Source organism: Polypterus senegalus, chromosome 3, assembly GCF_016835505.1.
Source record: "Polypterus senegalus isolate Bchr_013 chromosome 3, ASM1683550v1, whole genome shotgun sequence".
Taxonomy (NCBI): domain Eukaryota; kingdom Metazoa; phylum Chordata; class Cladistia; order Polypteriformes; family Polypteridae; genus Polypterus; species Polypterus senegalus.
The window spans coordinates 298,992,092-299,012,202 of NC_053156.1; the positions used below are offsets into that span (position 1 = coordinate 298,992,092).

Sequence of the window (20,111 nt, forward strand, 5' to 3'; positions counted from 1 at the left end):
GCATGCAGAGTGCAGGTTTAGAAGCACATGTGCCATAAATAGATGCTTTCTTTGCACTGTCCGTGCTGGTTGAACACAACACATTTGGTAGTTGGTGATTTCTTGTGCTCAGTGGGCAGCAGAATGTCCATGTAATGCTTTGCTGACAGTTGTTACTAGTCGGATGCCTTGTGATGAAGAAGCGCCTTTGGAGCAGCTATCCACACCAGTGCCAGAGCCTACAAGTTTCACATCATCCAATTTACTGTCACTATCATGGTCGTTATCATCAAAATATTCTTCGTATAACAAATGTAGTTGTTTCAAAACATCATCACCTTTATAACCACATAACTACAGACTGTCTATTTATAGCACTATTTTCCACAAGCCCAAAAAAAATATAATTCTGTGACTGACCAGTAGATGGCAGCACTATAGTAGATTACTGAGACATGGCAGTAGTGGTACGGTGTTGTACCGTGTTAGCTGTTTTGGATGCAATGAGAAGTTGAGCAAAATGACACCTTTTATTGGCTAACTGAACAGATATACAATATGTAAGCTTTTAGGGCAAACAAGGCCCCATCTGAGTTGCCTCAAACGCTTGCATACTGTAATCTGTTTAGACAGCCAATTAAAGGTGTCATTTTGGTTGACTTCTCATTGAGATGTGGCAGCAAGCTGGCTGCATCTACAGGGTGGTCCAGATCTAATTATGCAGATACAGATCGTCTGGATGACTTTGATTTATGCAGGGACGATTCCAGTTCGCCGCGAAGACAATTCTTCATGTTGTCAGTTCGCACACTTCTTGATGGTCCATGATTTTTTTCCTTTTTTCTATGTAATAAACTTAAGTTATAGTGTAATGAAAATTGCATAATTAGATCTGGACCACCCTATATAGGTGCTGTGTATTGAGATACGAGTTCCATCGTACGTCACACTCAGAAATGACTTAATTTGTACCTCTCGTTCAGGTAATTCTCAAGCAAGCATATAATCATTTATACACAAAGTTCATTTACAATAATGTCACAAGCTATTTTAAAATGATAGGCAGTTTCAGCATTGCAAAAAAAAGTCCTTTCAGAAAGTTGTTTCTCTTTTTTTTAGTATCTTACTAAAAGCATTATGGAGGACACTGTATCCTCTGTAGTAACCGTGGTGGAAATATTAAGACAAGAGAAATATTATACTAAAGGATATGGAGATTTTAGGGTTTTTTTGTGTATATATATATATATATATATATATATATATATAATATACACAGTGGAACCTTGAGATACGAGTTTAATTCGTTCCAGCACTGAGCTTGTATAGCGAATTTCTCGTATCTAGAACAAACTTCCTCATTGAAAATAATGGAAATCCAGTTAATCCGTTCCGCACCCCCAAAAATATCAACATAAAAATCAATTTTCCTAACAAATAACACTGATAAATAATACAGTATATACAAGTGGAACCTCGGTTTGCAAGTAACTTGGTTTACGAGTGTTTTGCAAGACAAGTAGTATGGATACACTTTGTCTGCTGAGCGTCATGTGAGCATAACTGAGCTGATGGTTCTTCTCTCTCGTGTGCATCTCTCTCTCCTTATCTCTCTCGCTTGTATGTATAATATGCCAATAGCAATAGGATTTTTTTTTTCATGGGAACGGATTAATCATTTTCCCATTATTTCTTATGGGAAAAATTTGTTTGGTATAAGTCAAAGGGTCTGGAACGGATTAAGGATGTATACCGAGGTTCCACTGTATATATATATGTGTATATATATATAAAACGTCTACGCACAGAAGTGTGTGTGTGTGTCCGACTGTCTGGCCCGAAAGTGCGAGGCTACAGCATGAAGCTCAAAGTAAGCGACTCTGTTGCCAAAGTGAAACCGCCGAGAAAGGAAACTCGCTTAACTGCTGATACACAAGTGAGGTGCGCACATCGGCAAAACGAAACCTTAAAAGAGAGAGAGAAACTCACCTAGCCACTGATTGACAAGGGGGGCGAGCAGGTCGGCAAAACGAAACCACCAGGGAAAGAGAACCTTGCTCAGCCACTGATGCACAGTTGATGCGATTGATTGATTGAAGTGAAGTGACAAGGCAGTGAGACCAAAGGACAGCTGCTGTACAGGTTTTTAAATATTTAAAGCGCCGCACAAGATGCAGTTGCAGCAAGCCAGCACCTAATTTAGCAAAAAAGAGGTAAAGAACTGTATTTGTTTCCCACCTGTACAGCACAGTTTGAAGCTCTAAAACAGCACAACACACTCTTTTTCTTCTTTTCCTTTCTCTTTGTCTGCCTCCACTCCACCTGTCAAGCTTCATCTCCCATCCTTCCGACTCTGTCTCCCACAGTTGTGGCAGCTGGCTGCTTTTATAGGGCACTGGGAAGTCCTCCAGGTGTCCGGTGACCTTCTTCCAGCTGCACTTCCGGGTGTGGTGGAAGTGCTGCAACAAAAGGCTCAACAGTACCTGCAGATCCCCTGGTAGTGGCCATGGAACCCAACGGGGCTGTGCTTAACTCCAACTCCCATGGGCCTGTGGGAGTCCAAGGCACCATTGCACCCTTGAGGAGGGGTGGTGGGGGCTGCCACCTAGCACTCTGTGGGAGGTAATGCCCTGAATAGGCTCTCTTCCCCAGTCCTTTCACCGTAGGGGCATCCCAGCTGGGTAAGGGTCCCGGCCGTCTGCCTCTAAATATAATGTTATAGAGTATCTATCAAATAATGCAAAAAGTACACGACACATATTTTGCCCTAAATGGGGCTCATCAGGCATACGCACCTTTGCTTCCCCTTTCTGGGATTGAACCTTGGACGTCAGCACCTGAGACGTTGCGCCACGGCGGCTGGCTCGCTTACTTGACAAGGTGACGATCAGAGTCTTACTTCCATATGTTTGAATCTCAAACTGATTATTTGGGTGGTCACCTACCAGGTAATGCTTGGTAGGTAACCACCCAAATAATCAGATTGCAATCTCTCTCTCTCCTTAAGAACTACTTAACAGATTTAGCTCTTTTTTTTTTTCTCTGTAATTTGCTGGAACATTCCGGTTAATTTTGAGACTTCTCATAGTTTTCTTGCAGGAGCAATATAGTCGTGCAAATCCAAGGCAGAGGCTGCGGTTCGAGGAAAGGGGAAAGAGTGACGTCAGGAGTGGGGAGCCAGACGGGGCCTTCCTCACTGTCCTGTTTCACTTCTACGCAGGGGACGGCTACTATATAATATGTTTATGTATTAGCTTGCTTTAAAATGCACCTTTTGCTCCCAATATATATTTTAGCATAATCATTTATACATCGAAATCCAGGCTGAAGAGAAGCTACTGGAACAGTACAATCCTCATACAGTTCTTCAAGTGGAGGATGTTGATGACTGCAGTTCCATTTTGGCAGAGCACATGAAGGCATTCTTTCAGTTTCGAAATATTCTGACAAATCTTATATACCCACGTGTTTGGCATATTCGGTTAGCTGTTTGTGATCGTATGCGATTCGGCTCTCCAAGGCCCAGTATAGCCCCTCTTTCCCTGTCTGTCCACAATGCATGTATCCCAGTCACTAACCTCGGCTTACAGCCCTAGCTGTATTTGTTATAGCTGCCTGGAAAGATTTATTTTTTCTACTTTTTTAGTTGGACCCGATATGCTAACATAGGTGACACGGCGGCGCAGTGGGTAGCGCTGCTGCCTCGCAGTAAGGAGACTTGGGTTCGCTTCCCGGGTCCACCCTGCGTGGAGTTTGCATGTTCTCTGCGTGGGTTTCCTCCCACAGTCCAAAGACATGCAGGTTAGGTGCATTGGCGATCCTAAATTGTCCCTAGTGTGTGCTTGGTGTGTATGTGTGCCCTGCGGTGGGCTGGCACCCTGCCCGGGGTTTTTTTCCTGCCTTGTGCCCTGTGTTGGCTGGGATTGGCTCCAGCAGACCCCCCTAACCCTGTAGTTAGGATATAATTTGCCCCACAAATCACAATTCAAATAGTCATTTTTCATTGCTGGTTACACAGATTCATGTAATCGGTTATCCTGTGCTATTCCCAGTAATGTAAAGTGACATTTTTAAGGCTTTAGGATCCACAAGCTGCAGTCATCAAGTTTCTCAACCCCGCCTGCCAGAAGTAGTGTAATGTGCCACCAGCTTAAGGATGGCCCTCATCAGGTCTCGCCAGTTGATTTGTTGAGCTCCGGACTTCTGTCCTGAGAAGCTGTTGTTGCTGTACTGTAATTTATTTGCGCAAATATTCCCAAAATGAGGTAAGTACGTACACCCTTGGTTAACTTAAGAACAATACAAGCAGATGTGGAATGCAGAAGTTGGATCTCGAATATTGGCAACCGTTGCACTGAACTTACTTGTACTTGCACTAGGTGGCATATTAAAATCAATGTCAATTATTTTCAGCTTATCCCTGGGGTTATAGCTTTGGCAGTGAGCAGAGTCAAAGTTGAAAAATTTTGTAGAGAAAAAGAATTTTTAACTCTGTTGTTTCACTGAATATGTTAACTTAATTGTTTTTGGGTTCCTAACCTGGAACATAAACATATTTTGGTTGTTATTTAAAGTCCTAAATATTTACAAAGCAACATAATATGCTTAAACAAATTCAGGGTCGCAGGGAGCCAGCGTGCAACATGGCAGCACTTGGAGACAAGGCAAAAATATTCAAGAAAAGTTAAAATCAAATTCAGATGATGCAGAAATAATTATTGAAGGGGGTAAGGGGGCTACCGTCTGTGTTCTAAATAGCAATCACTGTTGGGTTTCCACCAAATGATGTGCCAACCACAACTTTATCTGGCAACTCTTTTGGCTCTTTTTCACCGTGCTGTCTTTGTTTTTACGTTTTAGGTTTTCTCCGGAGACCGCATCCCGACGAGGGCTTAGCACTGCAGAAATGATGGCCGTTGAAGCCATTCACAGAGCAGTGGAATTCAACCCCCATGTGCCAAAGGTCGGTTCTTTATGCCAAAGTTCATCCAGATCTGCGGTAACTTATTTGTTTTCGACTGTTACTGTGTTGTGCAGAAACTTCTACCTGCCACTCAAAAACCAAAATACATCATTTCACGTCCCAAAAGTATTATTTCTCAATAATTATTGTGTTATTTTGCAAAAACATTGCCTGCTTGTGTCAGTAGTAACACTGTGCATGCGCACATTTTGGCTGTCCAGTTACAGCTAGTTAAGGAAATGTTAAACATGCACGTAGCGTAATGGAACCGGGCTGTCCAGCGAACCCCAAACCCCAAAACAAACACACACATCTTCCCGTTATTCGAATAACGGATGGTTTTAATATCCAAAAACGTACCTCCACAAAGTAGCACAAGCATAAACGCAGGTCTTCCCTCTATATAAATATTCTCTGAAATCACCTCTCCTTTCACCTCTGCACTGCCCTCCTCCAGTCGAGTGTTGCTCCACGTGCTCCCAGCTCCTACTTACCTAGATAAGGGAGTGCGGCCCCTTTTATTGAGGACCCGGGAGTACTTCTGGTGCCAGGGCCACTGCATGCTGGAAGCACTTCCGGGTCATATGGAAGTCCCATAAATTGGGAAGCACATCTTCCCTACAGCACCCCGGTCCTTGGCAATGCTCTATTGCCGGACTACATCTCCCAGCATTCTCTGCTAGTACCGGAATGGGCGCCGTCATGGAGGGCTGCTGTCATCTAGCACCTGTGAGAACTAGATATCTCTCTGCGACAGTCTTCCCCGTCCTTCCCTTTTCTCCCATTTTGGGAAGGTACTGGAACCACGTGCAGCTTATCCATCCCCTAGGGCAGCCTTGTCTGGGTGTGTCCTCCTTCCCTCTCTTTGCCGGAATGTCTCTCTGTATTTCTGGGGCCTCCTGTCCAGGTAAGGGATCTTCTCGACTTCCTGCCAGGATGCCTTCTACAGAAGCGAGCAATCAAAGGCAAGAACTGAACGTAAGTTCAAATATATAGAAAATATATATAAACCTGCTTGTACTGTGGGGTACGTTTTACCTGTCCGCTTCAGGATCACAGGGAGCCAGTGATTATTCCAACAGCACTGGGTGTAAGGTAAGATTTTCCGCTCTATTTCTAATTTGCCCTTTATCTCCAAAATTCTCAAAAAAATAGTGGCTATCCAACTCCACTCCCACTTATCTCATAATAATCTATATGAAAAGTTCCAGTCTGGTTTTCGCCCCCTTCACAGTACAGAAACGGCACTTGTTAAAATTACCAAAGACCTTCTTATGGTTGCTGACTCCGGTCTAATCACTATTCTCATCCTCCTTGATCTGAGTGCGGCCTTTGATACTATTTGTCATACAACTCTCCTTACTAGAATATCATTGATTGGAGTTACCTACGCTCCACTTGATTGGTTTAGATCCTACCTCTCAGGCCGCACTCAGTTCATTCAGCTTAAAACCTTCACATCCCAACCCATCACTGTTACTTCAGGTGTACCCCAGGGCTCTGTCCTGGGGCCTCTTCTTTTTATTATTTACGTTATTCCCCTTGGCAATATTTTTTGTAAATATAACATTAATTTTCACTGTTATGCTGATGACACCCAGCTCTACCTTGCTAGTAAACCCACCTCTTCCTTTCCACCTCCTTCGCTTATTGACTGCATTGCTGAAATTAAATCCTGGTTTTCTTTGAATTTTCTTAAATTAAACAGTGACAAAACTGAGGTTCTCCTCATTGGTTCAAAATCATCATTATCCAAAGCCAATAATCTTTCTCTTATTATTGATAACTCCCTGTCCCTTACCCTAACACCTCAGGTCAAGAGTCTGGATGTCATCCTCAACAGTACTCTATTTTTTCAGTCTCACATTAATAACATCACCCGGTCTGCTTACTTCCACCTACGTAATATTAATCGCATTCTCCCCTCCCTCCCGATACCACTGCAATTCTTGTTCATAGTCTTGTTACTTCTCGGCTGGACTATTGCAATTCACTCCTCTTTGGTCTCTCTAATAAATCTCTTCATAAGTTTCAGTTAGTCCAGAATTCTGCAGCACGCATCATTACTCGAACCTCATCTATTCACCATATTACTTCGGTTTTGCAGCAGCTTCATTGGCTCCCGATTAAGTTTCGAACTGATTTTAAGATTCTGCTATTAACATTTAAGGCCATTCATAACCTCGCCCCTCCATATCTGTGTGACCTTCTTCATGTTGCCATTCCCTCCCGTAACCTTAGATACTCTTCCTCTATCCATTTGACTGTCCCTCTCGCCTGTCTAACCTCCACGGGGAGCGGAGCATTCAGCCGTTCTGCTGCCAAGCTCTGGAATTCATTGCCTACCGAGCTTAGAAATATCAAATCATATTCATCCTTCAAATGTGAACTTAAAATGCATGTTTAAAATGGCCTTTTCTTTATGATTACAGTGGCTATGTTTGGTTTTAATTTTTTATATTTTCTGATGTTTTTAGTTGTTTATAATTGTGTCTTTTATTTATTTATTGTTTGTTCTGTGTCCTTGAGTTCTCAGAAAGGCACCTTGTATAAATAAAATGTATTATTATTATTATTATTAAGATGCAAAGATGGTGGACAGTATGCCGGTCTTTTGTTGGCAATGTACTCACTTTTGTTGCCAGTGGTTTAGACATTAATGGCTGTTTGTTGAGTTATTTTGAGGGGACAGCAAATTTACACTGTTATACAAGCTGTACACTGACTACTTAACATTGTATCAAAATGTCATATCTTTAGTGTTTTCCCATGAAAAGATAGAATAAAATATTTACAAAAATGTGAGGGGTGTACTCACTTTTGTGAGATACTGTATATATAATAAAATACTTTTTATAAACCATGCTTATATTAAGTTAAACAGTGTACTAAAAAGTAAAAAATAAGTCTCTCATACATCACTCATAAAATAAAAGCATGGGCGCTTTTGCTAAGATTTTAAGATGTGTTGTTTGAATGTTGATTGATGAAAAGCACCCATGCTTTTATTTTACAAGTGATGTATGAGAGACTTATTTTTTTATATTTTAGTGCATTTTTTAACTTAATATACAGTGGTGTGAAAAACTATTTGCCCCCTTCCTGATTTCTTATTCTTTTGCATGTTTGTCACACAAAATGTTTCTGATCATCAAACACATTTAACCATTAGTCAAATATAACACAAGTAAACACAAAATGCAGTTTTTAAATGATGGTTTTTATTATTTAGGGAGAAAAAAAAATCCAAACCTACATGGCCCTGTGTGAAAAAGTAATTGCCCCCTGAACCTAATAACTGGTTGGGCCACCCTTAGCAGCAATAACTGCAATCAAGCGTTTGCGATAACTTGCAATGAGTCTTTTACAGCGCTCTGGAGGAATTTTGGCCCACTCATCTTTGCAGAATTGTTGTAATTCAGCTTTATTTGAGGGTTTTCTAGCATGAACCGCCTATTTAAGGTCATGCCATAGCATCTCAATTGGATTCAGGTCAGGACTTTGACTAGGCCACTCCAAAGTCTTCATTTTGTTTTTCTTCAGCCATTCAGAGGTGGATTTGCTGGTGTGTTTTGGGTCATTGTCCTGTTGCAGCACCCAAGATCGCTTCAGCTTGAGTTGACGAACAGATGGCCGGACATTCTCCTTCAGGATTTTTTGGTAGACAGTAGAATTCATGGTTCCATCTATCACAGCAAGTCTTGCAGGTCCTGAAGCAGCAAAACAACCCCAGACCATCACACTACCACCACCATATTTTACTGTTGGTATGATGTTCTTTTTCTGAAAAGCTGTGTTCCTTTTACGCCAGATGTAACGGGACATTTGCCTTCCAAAAAGTTCAACTTTTGTCTCCTCAGTCCACAAGGTATTTTCCCAAAAGTCTTGGCAATCATTGAGATGTTTCTTAGCAAAATTGAGACGAGCCCTAATGTTCTTTTTGCTTAACAGTGGTTTGCGTCTTGGAAATCTGCCATGCAGGCCGTTTTGCCCAGTCTCTTTCTTATGGTGGAGTCGTGAACACTGACCTTAATTGAGGCAAGTGAGGCCTGCAGTTCTTTAGACGTTGTCCTGGGGTCTTTTGTGACCTCTCGGATGAGTCGTCTCTGCGCTCTTGGGGTCATTTTGGTCGGCCGGCCACTCCTGGGAAGGTTCACCACTGTTCCATGTTTTTGCCATTTGTGGATAATGGCTCTCACTGTGGTTCGCTGGAGTCCCAAAGCTTTAGAAATGGCTTTATAACCTTTACCAGACTGATAGATCTCAATGACTTCTGTTCTCATTTGTTCCTGAATTTCTTTGGATCTTGGCATGATGTCTAGCTTTTGAGGTGCTTTTGGTCTACTTCTCTGTGTCAGGCAGCTCCTATTGAAGTGATTTCTTGATTGAAACAGGAGTGGCAGTAATCAGGGCTGGGGTGGCTACGGAAATTGAACTCAGGTGTGATACACCACAGTTAGGTTATTTTTAACAAGGGGCAATTACTTTTTCACACAGGGCCATGTAGGTTTGGATTTTTTTCTCCCTAAATAATAAAAACCATCATTTAAAAACTGCATTTTGTGTTTACTTGTGTTATATTTGACTAATGGTTCAATGTGTTTGATGATCAGAAACATTTTGTGTGACAAACATGCAAAAGAATAAGAAATCAGGAAGGGGGCAAATAGTTTTTCACACCACTGTATGCATGGTTTTTAAAAAGTTGTTTATATATATATATATATATGTGTGTGTATGTATTATTTTCAACTTTTTAGTCTTGGGTTTGTTTTAGTATAATTTTGTAATCGATATTTTAACAGTTCCTTTAATATATCTATCCGTTACTAGCGCCATCTATTGGTGAAACTATTCTTCATATGAAAATTTCATTTCTTAACATGGATTAATTGATCAATTAGTGAAACTGATTATTGATTCATGTATGGTCATCGGAAGTGAGTAAGAGTGCAAAATGTCAAGTCACTTGGACAAATAGGAGTGGGTTAAATATCGATTACAAGGTTTGTACCAGACAACAAACAGGTGAAGTTGAAAGAAGCCTGGTTATAATAACAATGTCAGAACTGTAAAAGAACTCTAAATCAAAAAAACTATCTACTATATTGGGGGGTGTGAGATGGCCTTTCAGGGGGTGCAACAAAGAGGGAAGGCTGCATCATGAGTCTACAAAATTGAGTGAGGTGTGTTTTCGGACTTTATCCAGGTGCAAGTGGTGTCTTGCAGTGTGATGCCACTTTTTAATTAAGGCCTCTATTCTGTGTTATGTAAAAATCACGCACTACATGCAGAATTGTCACATGTGATTGAGTTACACGGATGCGCTTACTCGCGGGTTCCTTGCTGTGGGCGGGGCTACGTACAAGCAAATTTGTACCTTGCAGTGGTCCGTAGCGACAGGCGAGGTCTAGTATTGATTTCTGTGCAAGCCCTGATCATGAAACATCCCTGATTTAGAAGTTTGATTGACATTTTTACCATTGGGGGACAAGGGGGACTGAATTGGATGCAACACCTGTTGCTTGCAGTCAGCTCATCTCTCCTGGTGGTGGTCCTGACAGTAGTGCAGCAAATTTTACTGTGTGGTGAATCTGTTTTCGAACTGCAGTGCAGGTGTTATCGGGAAACAAAGCTCGTCGACTGTGTTTCATTATTTAGCGGTGTACCAGCACCCGTTACTTCAAGGGGGTCTCCAATACCCTCAAACCCCTTTAATCGTGAATCATTTCCTTGTGGTGACTGATACTTCGTAGGATACCCAAAGCCTCATATCCTCAATCGAATGTGTAAGCTTCACAGGGGACACATTTACAAGATTATTGAGATTTATAAAGGTAAATTGCTCAGTTAATTTTTACATTTTTTTTCACGTAGTTGAAAGGTAATTTTTTGTTGTTCAATTTGTTCACTCGCAGTACTGGATGTGCTTCTTGTGGTTTAAAAATGAGAAATCTGACTTGTGCAGGAGGTTAAAAAATAAATTCAACACTTTTCAGAGGTGTGGTGCATAGAAGAGGTTCGGGACCACAGTACTATATTAATCTCAAGGGGATGCACACAGATCATAGCGTTTTATTATAAAGTACCTACCTACCGACCGACAGACCGACCGGAAAGTATTCAGACCCCCTTCAATTTTTCACTCTTTGTTATATTGCAGGCATTTGCTAAAATCATTTAAATTATTTTTTTCCTCATTAATGTACACACAGCACCCCATATTGACAGACAAAAAAAAATAATTTTTGAAATTGTTGCATATTTATTAAAAAAGAAAAACTGAAATATCACCTGGTCCTAAGTATTCAGACCCTTTGCTGTGACACTCATATATTTAACTCAGGTGCTTTCCATTTCTTCTGATCATCCTTGAGATCACCTTCATTTGAGTCCAGCTGTGTTTGATTCTACTGATTGGACTTGATTAGGAAAGCCACACACCTGTCTATATAAGACCTTACAGCTCACAATGCATGTCAGAGCAAATGAGAATCATGAGGTCAAAGGAACTGCCTGAAGAGCTCAGAGACAGAATTGTGGCAAGGCACAGATCTGGCCAAGGTTACAAAAAAATTTCTGCTGCACTTAAGGTTCCCAAGAGCACAGTGGCCTCCATAATCCTTAAATGGAAGACGTTTGGGATGACCAGAACCCTTCCTAGAGCTGAGCTACCGGGGGAGAAGAGCCTTGGTGAGAGAGGTAAAGAAGAACCCAAAGATCACTTTGGCTGAGCTCCAGAGATGCAGTCAGGAGATGGGAGAAAGTTGTAGAAAGTCAACCATCACTGCAGCCTTCCACCAGTCAGGGCTTTATGGCAGAGTGGCCTGTCGGAAGCCTCTCCTCAGTGCAAGACACATGACAGCCCGCATGGAGTTTGCTAAAAGACACCTGAAGGACTCTGAGATGGTGAGAAATTCTCTGGTCTGATAAGACCAAGATAGAACTTTTTGGCCTTAATTCTAAGCGGTATGTGTGGAGACAACCAGGCACTGCTCATCACTTGTCCAATACAGTCCCCACAGTGAAGCATGGTGGTGGCAGCATCATGCTGTGGGGGTGTTTTTCAGCTGCAGGGACAGGAAGACTGGTTGCAATCAAGGGAAAGATGAATGCGGCCAAGTACAGGGATATCCTGGACAAAAACCTTCTCCAGAGTGCTAAGGACCTCAGACTGGGCCGAAGGTTTACCTTCCAACAAGACAATGACCCTAAGCACACAGCTAAAATAACGAAGGAGTGGCTTCACAACAACTCTGTGACTGTTCTTGAATGGCCCAGCCAGAGCCCTGACTTAAACCCAATTGAGCATCTCTGGAGAGACCTAAAAATGGCTGTCCACCAACGTTTACCATCCAACCTGACAGAACTGGAGAGGATCTGCAAGGAGGAATGGCAGAGGATCCCCAAATCCAGGTGTGAAAAACTTGTTGCATCTTTCCCAAGAAGACTCATGGCTGTATTAGCTCAAAAGGGTGCTTCTACTAAATACTGAGCAAAGGGTCTGAATACTTAGGACCATGTGATATTTCAGTTTTTCTTTTTTAATAAATCTGCAACAATTTCAAAATTTTTTTTGTCTCTCAATATGGGGTGCTGTGTGTACATTAATGAGGGAAAAAATTAATTTAAATGATTTTAGCAAATGGCTGCAATATAACAAAGAGTGAAAAATTGAAGGGGGTCTGACTACTTTCCGTACCCACTGTATCTGTTTGTCTGAGCAATCTGATTGGTCCGTTTGGCTTTGGTGACATGATTGAAAATAGATGTGCGAGGGTCAGACACACAAGAAGAAATAAAAACGCTGAGAGTCATCTTCAAAGACATAGAAGTATAAAAGCGGACAGAAGACAAGCAAGGTGCCCCAAAATTACACGAAAAGAGCCTGAGAAACCAGGAATGTGTTATAGAAGGAGGTGCTCTGGTCAAGAGAGGTGCAGACACAGAAGGATACCAAGGAAAGGAGCTGAAGGTACATGTAGGACACGAGATATTCAACATTTTAAAATTCATTTTATTACCTGACTTTGACTGCTAACGTGGCTAGTTTAAATATAAAGCTACACAGAATAAATCCAGGAAAACATGCAGAAAATTAACAACAACAATAACTACATTCATTTATGTGGCACATTTTAATACAAACATTTTAGCTCCAAGTGGTTTACAAGGTGAAATAAAAAGAACGTTAATATATGAAACATAAACATACAAGATTAGGCAGTAGCATTATGCAGTATGTAACAAAGAAAAAGGTAAAGTTGGATGGTCAGGAGGACAGAAAACAAACTCCTGTTAGGTTGGAGAAAAAAAACAAAATCTGCAGGGGCTCCAAGGCCAAAAGACCACCCAGCCCCTACTAGGCATTCTACCTAACGGTAGATGATCTGAATCAGCCCACATGGTTTTCAGGCTTCACATGGTAGAATTTGATGATGATGGTCATGTGGATATCTGGGACACCCACCATTCAATTCACGAACACCGTGGGCTGCAGGGTGCCTTGATCAGGTGGTGGTGGTGGCGCTGATCTCCATACCCCAGAAGAACCGGAAAAGACGGCACAGAGTAGGACAGATTATTAGGGAACTGCAGAACCTAGAAGGAAATGATAATTCGATGCCCATATAAACTAATAGGGATACAATTAAAATGTAGCTATGAAAAAGCCATTTTAAAAATAATGGAATTTTAGCAGCTTTTTAAATTGTTCCATGGTATTAGGCTGCCGAATTTCTATTCCAAATTAACAAAGAACATGGACTGTAGCACCTGGAAACAAGGTTCAAGTTCAGACTTTCTTCAGTGAATCTGTGTAAGGCAAAAATTACCAAAGAAAAGGAAGCTGTAATTATAATATACACTTTATTCAGGTAGTACCTTTTCCATCCATAAAACCCTTGAACTTCAAAACACATCTTCCGTATAAGTCAGGTCTTTAAACCTAAAAAATCGATCATAAAATCAGACCCCAACTTACACGCCCGTTCAAAAATGCAATACTTAAATATTTTTTTTTTTTATTTTTTTTTTTTTACATTTTCTTGCCTCCTCCAATCTCACATCAGTTTCTCAGATGCATCGAAGTTTGTTGCAGCAGCACAGTTACCAATTTCTTTCTCCACTTCAACGACTTTTAATTCAACCAGCTTCATATTTTCTTGTGATCGAACGTGCTATCATAGATAAGGGATGCTCTTACTATAAGGTATTTGAGGGTGTAAGATACAAAAAACACAAATCACTGCAAACGTTGCTTCGGAATAGTTCAGGTATTACCGTGTGGTCACAATAGATAGATAGAGATAGAGGTTATGAGCACACTCTGATACAGCGCATTGCAGCACCCACATAGAAATAAAAGGCTGTGTGCTCTGTGGTTACTCTCTCAGGTGGGCGGGCATTAGCATATCATAATCTATTGGACCAATAGCGTGAGTTTTCCTCATTTGACTTATACGACCGGCATTATAAAATATCAGAAATTATACGATAAAATCAAGGCCCGACTTATTCGCGGGAGAACTTATCCGCAAGTATATATGGTATATATCTATATTGCATCTTTTTTTTTTCCTTTTGGCAAGCCACTGTAAAAGTTTAAGACAGGTTAATGTTGATATGATATAATGTTGTTTTGCCTGCCTAAGGTAAAGATATGCCTGATGGAGGATCGCAGGAATCGTGGGGTAGATGGGTCCTTTCATCTGATTGGCTGGCCCAGCACTGACTCAGCTGTGGAATGGCCAATAGGGTGGAGGTAGCTTGATCGCTGAGGTCTCCAGGACTTTAAACAAATTCAAATCCTATTATGGGATATCCTCTACTGTTAAATTCTGCTCTGTACTTGTAAACATTTAGTTTTTATACTGTATTGAGGATTTGTTCTGTTCTATGTATTGTATTGTATTGGCCCTCTTCTTTTTAAAACCCACTGCATGCCCAACCTACCTGGAAAGGCGTCTCTCTTTGAAGTGTCTTTCCCGAGGTTTCTTCCATTTTTTTTTTCTCCCCAACGAGGGGAAGTTTTCCTTGTCTTCTTAGAGAGTCAAGGCAGGGGGGCTGTCAAGAGGCAGGGCCCGTTAAAGCCCATTGCGGCACTTCTTGTGTGATTTTGGGCTATACAAAAATAAATTGTATAGTATTGTATACATCTTTTCATTATTCACATATCCATTTATGCTACAAAAAGTAAATATTAAACATTTAAAATATCTGATAATGATAATAGGACACAATTTTTTTTTAAATAGGGTTTCCATGTCTAGTATTGTTTTTAATGAGAGTCTTTTTTCCGACTCAGGTTACCTCTTAATTTATGTGGGCTGTTGGTGTTTCATGCCATTTATCAAATCATTTTTGCTTTACAGTACACTCTCTATATTTTAAAATTGCGTCTCTATGATTAATGGTTTTATTTTACCTCTTTGCCTCAAATCACCTCTTCATAAGTATTTCCAAATTACTTACTTGTTTTTTTTCATAAGCAATCTCTTGTCCATAACTTTTATGTTATGGTTATTGTGAAGCCCATATGTGTCCAGCAGATGTCACAATGCTACCAGGAAAAAGTGTGTAGTGGTTAATACTTGAGCTCTTCACTTCTAATTTGCTGTGCTTTACCTTGTTTTATTAGCAGTCTTAGCTGTATCATTCTTTATTACGGTATATAGTAACTTGGGGATCTTAAAACAGAGTACTGCATATGTTGAAATCAAGCACACTTCCTTGGTATTGACCATTTTTTTTAGCAAACCACATGATAACAAAGCAGAGCATTAAAAAGGAGGAAACCCAGCATCTGGTGATGTCCATGAGTTCAAGACTTCAGGCTGGCATTGCCAGCAAAGGGTTTTTAACCAAGTATTAGAAATGAACATTTTATTTCCAGCTATTTAATTTGTCCAATTACTTTTGAGCCCCTGAAATGAAGGGATTGTGTTAAAAAAATACTTTAGTTGCCTCACATTTTTATGCAATCTTTTTGTTCACCCCACTGAATTAAAGCTGAAAGTCTGCACTTCAACTGCATCTGAGTTGTTTTATTTAAAATTCATTGTGGGTGATGTACAGAACCAAAATTAGAAAAAGTTGTCTCTGTCCAAATATATATATATATATATATATATATATATATATATATATATATATATATATATATATACTAGCAAAATACCAGCTTAGCAGTGGCTAAGTACTGCCTTAAAATTTTTATCAAGAAGAAAATTAAACCTTTTTAAACTGAGGGAAAATATACCAATAATTATTTGTTAAGGATCTGTTTGTGTACCACATTGTGAGTTTGGCCCTCTGGTTGTAACATGACCAAGCTGTGCATTGAGCTTACTCTTAAGCATGCAGCGTACAGTTGGCCGTGTGAACAGTAATCTTGATTCAAATCTCATAGCTTGGATTGCTGCTGTCATAATCGGTATGAGTTTCATGGTTTGTTTCAATGACGACAGTATTTGTAGGACTTGTGTTGAAGAGACATTCGGCATCTGTCAAGCGTTGTAAGCATACAACCAGTTTCATCGATAACTTCACATCCAGCTTTTGAGAGTTTAAACATTCATAAACATCAAAGTGTCTACTAATGAAATCGTCACCTGTGAATCTGAGATGTTTAAGAGGCATTGGCGATTGTCCAAAGGTATAAAATATTTGGCCATTTCGGTACACTTGAAAGCGACAACCGAACAATTCAGCAGCAGCCATTAACGGACATGCAGAACCATAGGTGAAGGGCTTAAGCATTTTACTCTTCTAGTGCTCCTGTGTAGTCTAATTATCTCCTTTACCGTCATCAGTCCACACCTTGAACCTGTCCCAGTCATTCAATACATAAGACACAATGTTCCTCCGGATATCAAGAGTGAGCCTGATATGGCCATGCAATATGTAACAAAGAGAATGGAAAAGGCAGGTGCCATCTCCGGGCATGGAAACCACTCGGTAAGTGACATTTCTTTGATCGATGGTGATCACCTCGATAGACATGTTAATGGGGGTACGGTTGGAATGATAAAGGAAATAGGTGCAGGGAGATGTGAATCCCGTGGCGAAGCAAGGAAGGGAATATAGAGACTGGAAGAAAAGACAGCCTTATATAGGCAGGCAGCCAACAACGTGGGAGGCGTTGGGATGGGGGACCCAACGCCACCTCACACGGTGACCAAGCTGCAGGCTATGGACGTATATATGTACGTAAGTAGGATTCAGTTAGCGTTGGGAACCCGCGTACCAAATTTCTTGAAGATGGGTCCATAAGTAACAAAGACCGTTAAAAAGTTTTTAATATGGTGGCCGACAGTGGCTTCATACCACCGAAATAAGTACCAAATTTCAGCCTTCTACCTACACGGGAAGTTGGAGAATTAGTGACATTGGAAAGTTCAATATGGCGGCTGACAGTGGCATCACACCACCGAAATAAGTACGTACATTGGTTTCGGTTAGCGCACGGATGCCGCCTACCAAATTTTGTGAAGATGGGGCCATGAATAAGAAAGTTCAACATGGCGGACGTTGTTGACCGTTATGCGTAGAATTTCGAAGTGAAACCTGCTTAACTTTTGTAAGTAAGCTGTAAGGAATGGGCCTACCAAATTTCAGCCTTCTACCTACACGGGAAGTTGGAGAATCAGTGATGAGTCAGTCAGTGAGGGCTTTGCCTTTTATTAGTATAGATATATATATATATATGTGTGTGTATAAATATATATAAAAGGAAATCCTGAGACAAGACTTTTTTGGAGATAATTTCAACTCCCGCGAGAGACGAGATTTTTTACCAAGAGATTTAGTCCCGTCCTCCTCTCAAACATTTATAACCACGCCCACGGTCCACTCTCTTCTCATTTGTGTGAATGCTATTGTCAGACCCAGTCCCTGTGCTCTCCGCTTCAAGCGGGGTCGGAAATAAAAGACAAAGAGTAGAAGTCAAAGTAGAACGCTGTAAAGAGGATCAAAAACAATGGGCACGATACACATGCAGAGCAGGTTAGAGATTCTGAAAGTACTGAAATTGAAAGTCTCAAAAAACTGATAGTAAAGATCACATTAATGCTAACAAATGGAAATTATTACTCGGTGAAATAACGGAACAGTTAAAAGAGATCAAATATATGGACATAGGTGATATGACAGAAGTATGTAGTTATTGTTTGGCTTTAAACTTTAATTTGGAGACTTGTAGATAATGTAATTCGTGTTGCCATCTGGAATAAAGTAATGTTTCTTCCCAATGAGGAGGCGTATCTGTGAGAATTAAAAGATTTGTTGTTCGGTGAAAATAAAGTCCACATACGTGAGCAGCAGAGACGTGAAGTGGCTGACGCGTAGCGCAGGCCGGGGGTTGGTATACAGTATACTGTATATATAAAATAATAAAATGTACACACACACAGAATATGTACAGATATTTTTTAGTTTTTTTAGTATGTATTTTTATTTTCATTGTGTTATGGTGAACTGGACTCATTATTGGAAGTGCTCTTAATATAAGAGTTTAATTAAGTAGTAGTTTCCAAGAGCTGTTTTGAAAGGCCCTTCATGTATTTCTCAATCCCACCTTTATCATTCGGAGCCACTCACTTGTAGCAGACCCCCTTCTGAAGCCTTATCTTCACGTCCAAATTTTCCTTATCAATTTTGTCTTCCTTGTCGGCCAAGAGCACTACAAAGACTACCACTTAATCCACCGGCAGCTTTTAACAATGTCTGTTTCACTAACTCTGCCACTCTCTCAAATGTCGTTTTAAGATTTTGAAACGTGTGATTTCACGTCTTTTCTCATTGCCTGTCACTTTTACATCACGTGTGTATTTCACCTCATCTCTCATGGTTTTTCGCTAGTGCACTCTCAGAGTTGTTCATTGCCCACCCCAAAACTTTTATTACTCACAGATTTCTTTGTACAGTATATTAAACTTTGAAATGGTAGTGAAGTTGCTTTCTGGAAAGTAATGAGGTATGCTACTTAGGTGAGATGTCGCACAGGGAGGTGCAGACTGCAGGCTCAATTGAATGTGTTGTCATTAGGCCTTACAGTATTTATTGCTGGATTTACTGGCAATGAAGCAAAATACAGTGACATTGCAGACATAAAATCAAGGGCAGTAAACAAGAACAGCGCTTATCAACAAATGTGCACTCACTGGCCACTTTATTAGGTACACCGGTTCAATTGCTTGATGACACAGACATCTAGTGCATTTCGGCCTCTAGACCTCGTCAAGCCGGCCTGCTGAAGTTGAAACCAGGCATCAGAATGGGGAAGAAAGGGGATTGAAGTGAATTTGAACGTGGCATGGTTGTTGGTGCCAGACAGGCTGGTATTTCAAAAACTGCTGATCTACTTTGATTTTCACACACAACCATCTCTAGGATTTACAGAGAATGTTCCGAAAAAGAGAAAACATCCAGTGAGCGACCGTTCTCTGGGCAAAAATGTCTTCTTGATGCCAGAGGTCAGAGGAGAATGGCCTGACTGGTCTGAGCTTGACAGAAAGGCAACGGGAACTGAAATAAGCACTCGTTACCGAGGTATACAGAAGAGCATCTCTGAACGCACAACACGTTGACCCGTGAAGCAGATGGGCTACGAGAGCAGGAGACCACACTGGGTGACACTTCTGTCTGCTAAGAACAGGCAACTGAGGCTACAGTTCACACGGGCGCACCAAAATCGGACAGTAGAAGATTGGGAAAATGTTGTCTGGTCTGATGTGTCTCGATTTCTACTATGACCTTCAGATGGTAGGGTCCGCTCCCTCCAGTTACTGTTCTCCATGAGATCTCCTTTTTCATGTTCACCTCCTGTCCAAGATACACGTAGTCGGACATCTCTTCTATTACTTTGTTTCTGATTGTCATGCGACCAGAAGCTTCATCATCTTACCACGGTTAGACAATAGAGGCGACAGTGCATAATATGAGAAGAATGGATCTCACCACATAAGAATGCCCATGGCCTCACCAGTATTAGAGAAAGGGGATTGGGATAAACCTTGGACAATATAGACTCCTTTTTATAAAGTATTACTGTAAATGATTAGACCTGTTTGCTAAATAGAAGTAGTTAGACCTAAACATCTTCACTCTCCTTCTACTTATCACGACAGGGTTCATGTTGACAGCCTGTTGAGCTGGAGACAAACCTCCC

General features: G+C 40.8%; 1 protein-coding gene across 1 annotated transcript in view; it reads left to right on the plus strand.

Moving 5' to 3' along the window:
• The window catches only part of LOC120526345 (suppressor of tumorigenicity 7 protein homolog), a 98,056-nt gene that overhangs the window by 48,412 nt on the left and 29,533 nt on the right, over positions 1-20,111 (plus strand). The window contains exon 11 of the mRNA XM_039749501.1: positions 4,840-4,942. Coding sequence (XP_039605435.1) covers positions 4,840-4,942 — 103 coding nt within the window. The remainder of the gene's footprint in view (positions 1-4,839; positions 4,943-20,111) is intronic.